At 39.6% G+C, this 12,201-nt stretch overlaps 1 protein-coding gene across 1 annotated transcript in view; it reads right to left on the bottom strand.

Annotated features, from left to right (window-relative positions):
• The window catches only part of ppp1r9a (protein phosphatase 1, regulatory subunit 9A), a gene marked incomplete at both ends in the record, with an annotated part of 43,587 nt that overhangs the window by 1,380 nt on the left and 30,006 nt on the right, over positions 1-12,201 (bottom strand). The window contains 11 exons of the mRNA XM_083899527.1: positions 1,016-1,138; positions 2,295-2,339; positions 2,455-2,503; positions 2,678-2,737; positions 3,411-3,468; positions 3,551-3,680; positions 4,813-4,901; positions 6,723-6,828; positions 7,371-7,467; positions 9,521-9,750; positions 10,872-10,925. Of these exons, the coding sequence (XP_083755653.1) occupies positions 1,016-1,138; positions 2,295-2,339; positions 2,455-2,503; positions 2,678-2,737; positions 3,411-3,468; positions 3,551-3,680; positions 4,813-4,901; positions 6,723-6,828; positions 7,371-7,467; positions 9,521-9,750; positions 10,872-10,925 (1,041 nt within the window). The remainder of the gene's footprint in view (positions 1-1,015; positions 1,139-2,294; positions 2,340-2,454; positions 2,504-2,677; positions 2,738-3,410; positions 3,469-3,550; positions 3,681-4,812; positions 4,902-6,722; positions 6,829-7,370; positions 7,468-9,520; positions 9,751-10,871; positions 10,926-12,201) is intronic.

Below are 12,201 nucleotides of genomic sequence, written 5' to 3'. Positions count from 1 at the left end.
ATACAGTCTATACATTGTTAATGAAGTTTGCACTATTCTAGCTGCAAACGTCTGGTTTTTAATGTATTATGTACATAGGTGTATAGAGGCCCATTTCCAGCAACCATCTCTCCAGTGTTCAAATGGTACATTGTGTTTGCTAATGCTGTTAAAAGGCTATTGGATGATTAGAAAACCCTTGTGCAACGGTGGTGCAACACAAAACAAACAATATTTCACCTGCACCACCCGCCTGGGGAAGACTCTAGATAAATGTTATGGATCTGTTCCAGATGCATATAAATCTATTTGCACTTCCCTCTCTCTCTCTCTCAGCTCTGCTTACTATCACACAGTCCTGCTGACACCAGCATACACCGCAGTCATAAGGACGACAGAGATGGATATCAAAAACATTAAACAGATTCGTTTCTGTCATTCGCAATTTACGCAAACTTTATACACACGCACCGTTTTTTGTTTTTAACAAATCCCTCGGAAAAAACCCTGAATTTACACTGCCGTTCAAAAGTTTGGGGTCACCTATACATTTGTGTTGTTTTTTTTCATTAAAAGTCACACTTTTATTCATCAAAAGAGTTGCAAAATGAATAGAAAATAAAGCTAAGACATTGACAAGATTAGAAATAATGATTTTTATTCAAAATAATAACTTTGCTTTTGTCAAAGAACCAGTAAAACTGTTTTCAGCTGTGCTAACATCATTGCACAAGGGTTTTCTAATCATCCAATAGCCTTCTAACGCGATTAGCAAACACAATGTACCATTAGAACACTGGAGAGATGGTTGCTGGAAATGGGCCTCTATACACCTATGTACATATTCTATTAAAAACCAGACATTTGCAGCTAGAATAGTCGTTTACCACAGTAATGATGTATAGAGTGTATTTCGGATTCATTTAATGTTATATTCGTTGAAAAAAAAAGTAGCTTTTCCTTCACATTTCTAAGTGACCCCAGTAGTGTACAGCCTTTTAGCCAAAGTTAAAATAACAAAATATCGCACGTGTACCTCATCTGAAGATTGCACTAGTGTGTGAGAGCGCCCGGACTTCTTGGCTTCGCTCAGCAGACCGCTGATTTCCACCGAGCTGCTGCTGCTGCTGGCGCTCAGATCCTCGTTCAAAGTGGGCCCCTGGAAAAAAAAAAAATCATCATCAACAACAACAACAACACAATTTCACAGGAACGCCTGGTGAGAAGAACCCTGCTGCCTGTGAGGCTGATTCTGGTTCCTCGCTTCTCTCTCTCTCGCTTTCCGTTAAGTGGTATTGATTGAAAGCGACACGATGTTGCATTAGTATGATGACGCTGTACATTTAATCAAAGAGGCGGGTTATTAAATCGGTTTCTTAAACTGCAACGAGGGGGGGGGGGGGGGGGGCGAATGAATCAAGAAAATGAAATGCTTTTCCCTCTCTGCATGTTCCAGAATGACTGATGTGCTTCAACCCAATATTTCAAAAAAAAAAAAAAGTACAGTAAACTAGATGCACTGGGCCGAGGAGCGCATGAACCTTTCCATTAAAGCAACCAACTGTGAATGAGACTTCGTGGTTAGAGATGATGCAGCTGCTGGACGTCATCCAAAAAAAAAAGCCAACAAACACCTCTGTCTCTGTCCTTGAGAGACAGCGTGGACAGTGAGGGATTATTCTATATATATCACGTTTTGTGCTCAAACGGCAGGAAACAAAATGGCCGCGCGTCTTCGTCAGACGAAGGTCAAAGCACTTCCGTGAATAAAACAAGTCCACGTTTTTATGAGTCAGATTGGAATAATTCACCAATGAGGTCATCAAAGTAATACATTTTCATAAATCTAACTCAATATTGAAGTCTCAGCGTTATCGGAGTTAACAGCAAGACTTTAAGCTCTCTTGGTTAAATATATGTGTCTAAAAACACCATTATTTCATAATTAATGAGCACAGATGATTTATCTTTGAATGTGAGCTTGTCATAAGAGCTTGGAGAGAGCAGATTTTCATGCAAATTTGACTAAACTCCAACAAACGCCCACGTTAACTGTTTCAATTCAATCTCAAAAAGGAAAATAAAATAAAATTGAATTTGCAGGCGTTTCTTGCAGTGAAGACTAGGATTATGAAATTTAAAATGGAATTTATATGCGATCATTTCAGTCCATTGATAAACTTTCTTTGATCGCGTCACTATGATTCACTTAGCCACAAAGCCCCGTTTGACCTCTTTGAGACACCAAATGCACACATCTCAGTCGATTCAGTTGATTATTGAGCAAAATGCACGCAAAACAAAAAATACAATACCAAGTAATATGAATAGGAGAAGAAGTGGGGCCATGTGAGGGAGCTCTGTTCAACAGAAATAACACAATACGTCAAAGTAAAAAGGCCCTTGACGTCTTATTATGTGAAGTGAATCATCATCATCATTTGTCTAATCTACCAGCTCACACACTTCTTGTACCTTGGCCTTGAGTTTTTCTGGACTGTCCTCTGTCGATGGCTCTGTGGAGCTGAAAGAGAGGTCAGAGGTCAGAGGTCAGAGGTCAGAGGTCAGAGGTCAGAGGTCAGCGACTGACGTATACAGTCGCTGAAACAGTATTGGTTAAGTATTCAATAGATGGAGCAAAGGGACAAACAAAAGAAAACTACTGCTTTTTACGACTCTGACGTGATGATGGGTTTACCTGTTTCCAGGTGAAGCTCTGGGATCTTTCTCCTTCACTTTGGTTTTCCTGAGAGGGAACCTGTGTGCAGAGTGAGGGGACATAATTACATACTGCAAAATAAGTAAAGCATCTTTTGTTTATTTTTACTGATTTTTCAGTTTTATACATAAAGCGAAGTAGACATAAAATCTAATTTGATGACCATGTAAATGTTGATCGAGCATTGCACTCTTCCCATCCCTTCGATAGGATTGCATTGCACATAAAACATCAAGATAGAAAGTAAAAAGGGCCACAATCAGATACACCATGAATAACAAATGATTCAAAGGAAGAACAGGTGAAATTAAATGGGTACTATTTTAAAGGTGCATTATGTAATAAATCTAAAGCAACTGGCCATAAAATCCCCCTAATATGTCACAGAGACTCAGGAATAATGTTCGTATAACAAACTGAACTCACCAACAACAACAGTACAGACAAAATATTTGCATTAAAAAAAATCTTTTGCAGACTGCAAATCATCATGTTTATGTTTTGAAATCATGTTTTGGCATGTGGTGCCACCTACCGCCGTCTACCAATCATTGCAGTCAGCAGCGTCTCAGCTGCAGAGCAACCACGGGTTGCCAGTTAAGTTATGTCAGAAAACGAAACCTAAAAGACCTCTGTATTTTGAATTAGAATGTAGTAACTGCTTTTGGCCACATTCTTACATATGGCACCTCAAATCTGCTGAATTCCTTACCCAGAATCTGGAGTCTGCCTGTGCTCCTCTAGGCTGTGACATGGGCTCGACTGAGAACCTGCAATCACAAACACAATTGGTTTAATTAACAAACTTTCAGCAACAACAACAACAAAAAAAATGTGCATCTATATACAAACCATCCCGGAGGAGTCCTGTGGCGGTCGTTTGGTGCGGTGTTCGTCTCGGGGAGCTTTCAGCGCTGCCGGGAACTCTGAAGACGGCTGCTCCTCCTTCACCAGAGGCCACGCTACAAATAGAACCTGATACCTGAAGAGGAACGTGTACAGGAAAGGAAAAACAAAGAAAGAAAGAAAAGAAGGTGAAGAGGGGGAGGAAGTTGAATTAAGCCAGGAGACGACCGAAAGAGAATTAAATGAAAAATTACAGCTAAAAGGCTTAGAAGTGGGCCCAGAATGAAGTGCAATCAAAGGCAAAGTGTTCTGAACAGCATGTACTCCAGACCAACCTCAAAAAAGTCACTTGACATACTATTTCAAATTCATTGCCCTCTTATATTATACCCCCCCCCCCCCCCCCCCCCAATGAAAGCTTCACTGTGCCTGGTTCCTGCGTCCCCGCCAGTTCTGATTCACTTCTCAGAACTCGAGCTGAGTTACGGGGACAGTGATTGCCAGACGAGAGGTTTTTCATCCAGAAAAGACTGCGGCTGTTATTATCATCACACTGGGAGAGACGACAGGTTGTAACCGCGCCACAGAGGAAATTAGCGCTGACACGACTAACACACACCAGTTTGTCCATTAGCGGAGTAAAGTGGAGTAGACAGCGTTAAAGACACCCGCACTAATTAGACTTCCTGTGGTCAAATTGCAGGTCATGTTAAAATAAAAATGGAGTCTAATAAAGAATCATGGAGACTAAAGTTTGATTAAAAAAATGAAACACATCTGTTCACCTTGCCAGGACCAGTAGTCCTCAAGGAGACTAAAACCTGCTTCTAATGATGCAGAACCTTATTTGAGAGGAATCGATTATGTTTAAGGCTACGACTTGAATTGTGGTTAGTTTAAGGTTAGGGTTGGGCATCATTAACTGGTTGTGGTTAAGGTTAGTCAATGCAGGGTGCTCAGAAGAATAGCTGTGCAAACCTCGGTGTGTGTACTTGCATTCATGTCTTTGTGAGGGCCAAAAGAAATACAAGTTAAGACCTGGTTTTAGGGTTCGGTGACAGAATTGGGTTAAGGTTAATGTTAAGGTCAAAATAAGGGTAAGGCACTTAGTTGTGATGGTTAAGGTAAGGGGCTAGGCTATGGGAATGCATTACGTCTATGAAGTGTCCTCATTTGGATATAAAAACAAGTGTGTGTGTTTGTATATATACAGTACATATATATATATATATATATACACATATATATATATATTTAAATACACATACCTCTCCTTCTGTAGAGCTCATGCTGTCACGGGTCACTCCTCTGTAGCTCATCTTTTTGCTGGGTGAGTGGGGAGAGCCCTCCCTTAAATCTAGAATAACACACACAGAAAAGAAAGAAAGAAAGAAAGAAAGAAAGAAAGAAAGAAAGTAAGAAAGAAAGAAAGAAAGAAAGAGTATGATTTATTATAGTAACTATAAAATAATACATCTAAAATACAATAATGATAATAAAACGCACGGCAAGTGCACTCATTCAGTTTCAGTCTCTCTAGCATCGCTGCCCTCTATTGCACATCAGCTATTAAACAAAAAAAATCAACTCAGTAAAAAAAAAAAAAAAGAATACTCGCCACCCCCCAAAAAAGTAACAGTATTTCATAGACAAGCAATTATAATTTGTCAGCTTATTCCTGAGAGCACAGGGAAACGCTGTGAGATGACAGAATGATTTGAATGTGAATAATCCTGTCATCTACCCCCCCCCACACACACACACACCATCACTTCTATTATAATATCCTCTTTCATACGTCTCTCTTGACCCACACGCTCCCTTTTTTTTTTTTTTTTTTTCAATATTACACGATGAGCTGCGTCAATCAGATCAGTGCAAACACAATCACTCTGTTATGTCGTCTTCACTCTGAGACACACACGCATGCACACACACACACACACACACACACATCTATGTATATTTACCACATTGTGGGGACCAGGCATAATGTCCCCACAAGGAAAAATGTCCCCACCTAAAAGGTGTTATGCCAGGTGTGGTCCAAACAAGCATAGAAAGACAAGAGCACACACGCACGCGCACACACACGCACGCACGCACACGCACATGCACACACACGCACCCACACGCACACACACACATCTACATGTGTTTACCACGTTCGGGACCGGGCATAATGTCCCCAGAAGGAAAAATGTCCCCACATAAAAGGTGTTTTGCCAGTGGGTGGTCCACACAAGCATAGAAAGACAAGAGCATACACACACACACACACACATCTACATGTCTTTACCACATTGTGGGGACCACGTTCGGGACCGGGCATAATGTCCCCACAAGGAAAAACGTCCCCGCAAAAAAGGTGTTTTGCCAGGGGTGGTCTACACAAGCATAGAAAGACAAGAGCATACACACACACACACACACATCTACATGTCTTTACCACATTGTGGGGACCACGTTCGGGACCGGGCATAATGTCCCCACAAGGAAAAACGTCCCCGCAAAAAAGGTGTTTTGCCAGGGGTGGTCTACACAAGCATAGAAAGACAAGAGCGCACGCACGCACGCACACACGCGCACACGCGCACACGCGCACACGCACACACGCACCTCTCTGACAGACGCAGCCACTGAAATAAAGCCAGCAGTGGCTCAAAAAAGACTCGAGGAGAACAAAGTCAGACAGATGTGCTGAAAGTAGGGATTACACGTTTGTTTCTGCTTATCGGGGTTAATAGTGAAACTGGGGTCAGAGTTGAACGTGTGTGTGTGAACTGAGGCAGCGGGGAGTAGGAGGATAAGGGATGGACGTAAAAAGAGAACGGGCTGAACTGCATGGCGTTGTGTGTTTTAAGTGTGCACAAGGCTGAAACCGTCTCTTTTTACAAGGAAACCAAACTGTCTCCAAGTCAAACGTCACAGCAGGTCTTAATATTTTGTTTGTATTTTGTCCAGAATCGTTTGCCCATCAATAAATCCTAATTTTGCCATATTTTGACGGTGTCACTTACTAACTGTAGGGGGACCCAGAGAGCAAATCCTACATTGTGTTACTTTAATTTAACCAGACAGATAAATAGTCGTCAATAGAGATTATTTTTTGACTAAAATGTCACGATTGATTCTCTCTCAGAGACGGCAAAAATAATCCACACAGAGATCCACAAACCTCTGGCTTGTGCGCTCAGCCTCTCCGCACTGTTGCTGTTGTTGTTGTTGACCTGGATGCCGTTTTGCTTCATCAGCTGCATGAGCTCGGACTCTAGTGTTGCGATCTGTGGGAGGGAGAGGAAACAATCTATTGTTTTAATCGGCCGTGGAGAATAGTACCTGGCATGCGTGTTTCTACATAAGGAGAACATGAATCCCAGACGACTGTCGGTTCTTGTATTCTGTCTCGTTGTTGTTCTCTCGCTCCAGATTTTTATTTATCCCCTTTGAGACCACGTTGTCAATCCACCTGAGCCAAGCGGCGCTACAGGAAAGCGAGGGTTCAGCGCGCAGAATAACAGCAGGAGGACGGCGAAGTCGACAGCTTATTCATCTGTGAAGAATGACCCGAGACCCGAGTCGGGGGGAAAAAAAACACCCCACCACAACTGTCGCGTTTAAAGAGCAGGAAAGAGCTGTTACTTAATCAGCCTGATGATGCTGAACCATGAGAAACGATGTTCCTCATTAATTTTTATTCTTGAGCGTTTTGAGGGCAATGTGCTGAGTTACGGGAACACGGACAGAATAACTAAATTGCAAATTAGGACAGAGTAACGGAGTAAAAAAATAAAAAATAAAAAAAAAATAAAAACAGCTGATTTACCCTGACTTGCAGTCCCTGGATCTCAGCCAGGTGAGCTTTCTCAGCCTCCTCCAGCCGCTTCCTCTCTGCATCCTCCTTCTGGATAAACTCCACCTCCCTGGAGGGAAAAAGGAGATAATAGGTAATGTGCTGAGTCGGTGTGTGTTAAGACTGGGAAATAGGATGTGTGTGTGTGTGTGTGTGTGTGTGTGTGTGTGTGTGTGTGTGTGTGTGTGTGTGCGTGTGTGCGTGCGTGCGTGCGTGCGTGCGTGCGTGCGTGCGTGTGCTTCTTGTTCGGCTGTGTGGATGCAGGAACTGAGGCTGTTTCACAAACACACATGCTGGTTTAGCATCCTTTGTGTGGACACTCATAGAATTAATGCATAACCCAAACCTTTTAAAATGCATCTTAAAACCAATGTTTTTTACTCTTTGGCTTTTGACCCATTATGAGATTATTTTACTTTTTTTTTTATATATATATATATAGTTTTATTGTATGACTTATTTGTGTTGTTTTTTTACTTTGTACAGTATTTTTTATTGTGTTTTATTGCTTGTTCTTAGGTCTATTAGTTCTTATGTTTTATTTATCAGCACTTGATTGTACAGCATTTTTTGTGTTTGAGTGCTTTATAAATAAAGTTGGATTGGATCACAACTAAGTGCCTAACTCTAACCTAATTCTAACCTTAACCCTATAGCCTGGTCTGACCAGCCAAAAACGTCCTCACAAAGATAGGTTTACTTGACACTTGGCCCACAGCCTACTAAAGACCTGTAGACACACACACACACACACACACACACACACACACACACACACACACGCTGGTTTTGCATCTGTTGCGTGGACACTGATAGACATAGTGCATTCCCTATTCTAACCCTAACCCAAAAAACCAGGTCTTAATCCTCAAAAAGTCAGTTAAAGTTGTGCGTAGAAGCCAAAATGTCCTTATAAAGGTAGGTTTGTTTGACACTTGGTCCACACACACACACAGACAGAAACACAATGTGTTGAAAGTTGACGTTTTCTCATTCCCGCTCGTCTCCTCTCGCTCCCCCGACTAATGACCAGCGCGAAACACTCTGTTTCATCAGTTCCTCTTCATTTGGTCTGCAGGACTGCAGCCAATTAGAGGCAGCGAGACGGGAGCGGAGCAGGAAGAGAGAGGTTGTGATGGGACTGACCAAACAGATCATCTGCATTAGAATGGAAAGTCAGCGCTGACTGCCCGAAAACGGGACGAGACTGGGGCTTAATAAAACTGCAGCGGACTTCATTCTTTCTGTTAATAGAGTCATGATGGAGGAGGTCGTGAAAGCAATAACGAAGGGATTTATCTAAAATTAGTAGATCTGGGATCTAAGCAACAGCTTTTTTATGGGAATTGTTTAAATATAAGACATTTAAATCATATTTAATTCAGGGGGTCTCGCACTCAAATGACCTGGGGGTTCACAGAGTGTCCTGTCTGGTCAGTAGGGGGCGGAGTTAAAAAAATAATCAACATTTTTAAAGAAAAACAAAAAGTAGGGGCAATATCATGATGGAATATTCATATTTGTGATGATATTTCATAGAATTTCAAAATAAAAGTGATTATTTTGAAAACAAACAATATCCAAGTCCACAATGAAGAATGTATTTATGATGCAAATTAATCTGAAAATCAAAAACACACAGAAGTAACTCACGACCATAGAGACCTGTGTTTTTTTGAGTACTTTATCCTTTAATTAAAGCTACTACAGGTTGTATTTGAAAACACAGAAAAGACAGAAAAGAAAACACAGTAGTGGTAAAAGCAAAACATAAGGATAGTCGTTACTTTAACTATCCTTTAAACCAACTGTACTTCCATTTAGATCATCATATCCACCGTCTTAGACTCACTCAACAACCTTTTTGCTGTTGTACCCCGAGACTTTGAAGAAATCTGATGATGTGCTTGATAATCTCGTTTTTAGTTTGTATTTATTTTTCACTATTGGTTCATAAATGTGCCTTTTTTTGTCAATGGATTGTTCAAGTTAAAGTTGAATTTAATCGAGCGTATTTATTTTGAATGAATTTGCATCGACTCGACTCACTATTCCCTGTTATTCCATGTGGACAGTAGGTCAAAGACATAATAAATCTTCCCGTTTCACACGGCTTCACTTACTTCTGCTGGAAGTCTTTGATTAATTTCTTGGCTTTGTTGTATTTCTTCTCCAGAGACTGATACTGGGCCTGAGCCTCCTTCAGGTGCTCGTTGACGGTGTGACACAGAGTCTGCGCCTCGATCCAGTAGCTCTCCAGCTTCAGCATCCTCTCCTTGTTCTCCTCGATGCTCGCCTTCAGCTGACTCTTCTCTTTCTCCCAGCGCTGCTTTTCCTTCTCCACTGACGCCAACTGAGGGCAGCATAGAAAAAACAATGGAGTGCATGTTTTAATACCACACTGTGTCGTTTTTTTATATTCACAAATGGTATCAGATCACACACACAAAAAAGCCATTTTCTGCAACTTGACAAAAACATAACTTTAACTCATCTGGTTAAAATTAACATTCTATTTTAAAACAAACATAGCGGATGAAAGAAAGTGTGTATTCAGAGTACAAATCATTACTAAATTAATACTTAATTGTATTTATATATTCAGTTAGTTACTTATTAGTGACCACCTTTCTTTTGTTATTCTCTTTCATTGAGTGACCTGAAAACCGCTATAAAAATCTGATATATTATATTATTATTATCACTTATTCATTTAGTGGTTTATTTCCACTTAAGCACAATTAAAGCAACATAATCAACTCAAAACACAATATACATATATATATATATATATATACAGATATATACATACATATACATATATACATATATATATATATATATATACACATACATGTATACATATATATATACACACATACATATATACATATATACACACATACATATATACATATATATATACACATACATATATACATATATATATACATATAGACATATATACATATATATATATATACATATAGACATATATACATATACACACATATATATACATACATACACACATACATATATACATATACACACATATACATATAAATATATACACAAATACATATAAATATATATATACACATACACATATATAAACACACATATATATATATATATACACATATATAAATATATAAATATATACATATACACATATATATATTCAAGAACACAAACATGAAATAAAATGCCTTTTCTTGCAGATTTCTTGTCTTCACAAATCTAAAAAGTAACTAAAGCAGTCTGTCACAGGAAGCTGGATTATATTGAAACATAAATTAACAGCTCTAGTTTGCCTCCAGCCCATAAAAGTACACATTTTTTATCCTTTGGATCCCCCACCAGACGTGACCCGGCTCCTCCCGTGTTGACCCTAAACCTCGTCTCACAGCCGTTTACAAATTTCCCCGAACTTAGATGCAGCCCCACGCCCCGACAGTTTTAATCCCTTACCTTGTTTTTAAGCTTCTGGATCTCGGCCTCGGTCACTGTGTGTTTGATCTGGAGCTATTAGAGGAAAAGTGAAGATGGGGAAAGAAAAGAAAAAGAGAGGGCAGTTAGATAATCAAATGCATGGCTGCGCAGGCTCTCTCTCTCTCTCGCTCCACTGTCGATATCGTTTGACGGATGGGGGAGGCGAACCCTGTCCTCCCCTGACAGCATCCCAGCTCCAGCACTGACACAAACTCTCAGACGTGAGGGGGGAATAAACAAGTGATGGGGATGAACAAAAAATAAATAAAAATAGCTGAACCTTTTAAAAAGTAACTTATAAACAATAAATATACACTTAAGTTCCAACAAGAAAAGAAAAACTGATCAAATAAATAGTGAGTGCAGAGTCTAGAACATATTAAATATTAAACAAAAAGGTCCTGCATGTGTTCTATGCCTCTATTTCTATGTCGGATGGATCGAAAGATGAACCACTGGAATATGACGGACGTTAAGAGGTGCAGTCAGAGGGAAGCGAAGAGGAGATAAAAGTGCAGATAGGATTGGAAATGGAACAAGCGTGGAAGTCTGAGTGAATAAGAGCTGCAGGGGGTGAGGCGGAAAATGAGAAATGGGGGGGGGGGGGGAGATGATAATGAGAGCAACAGGAAACGTGAACATATGTGATTTTGTTCATCCTTAAGGATACGGGCTGGTGTTTAAGTGATGGGAACAAGAGTCTCAGTCCTTGTTCCTCAGTAGAAACACGTTTTTTCAAAGGTTATCTGCGGGTTGTGACGAGACTCTTGCTGTCTGCGAGTTACACATTTCAAACACACAATCTGCGTTGCAGCAAAAGTTGTGTTTCTACGTCTCTCTTGTCTGTGTGGTGAAAATTATTACTGAGAAGAGACTGCTGTTGAAATATATATGTATATATATGTATGTATAGGTATATATATATTTATATTTATATAATATATGTGTATATATGTATATGTATATACGTACATATGTATATGTACGTATATATGTATATATTATATACACACATAAATATACATATATACACACATACACACACACACATATATATTTAATTTCTACTGTAGCAACATTATAAGAATACTTTTTTCCCAGTTACTTATAATTGTATAAATTAAATTAACACATAGCTAAGCAGTAGCACATTGAGTGATGTGGTTTAACCTATAAGTCAAGTGTGAATATGTGTATATATATGTATATATATACACATATATAGTTGGGGCGACCTTGAGTGTCTTGAAAGGCGCCTTAAATATAATGCATTATTATTATTATTATATAAAGTTGGGGGAAAAGAGGA

The sequence above is a fragment of the Microchirus variegatus genome, assembly GCF_963457635.1.
Source record: "Microchirus variegatus genome assembly, chromosome: 13".
NCBI lineage: Eukaryota > Metazoa > Chordata > Actinopteri > Pleuronectiformes > Soleidae > Microchirus > Microchirus variegatus.
This window is presented reverse-complemented; position numbering and strand designations above follow the sequence as displayed.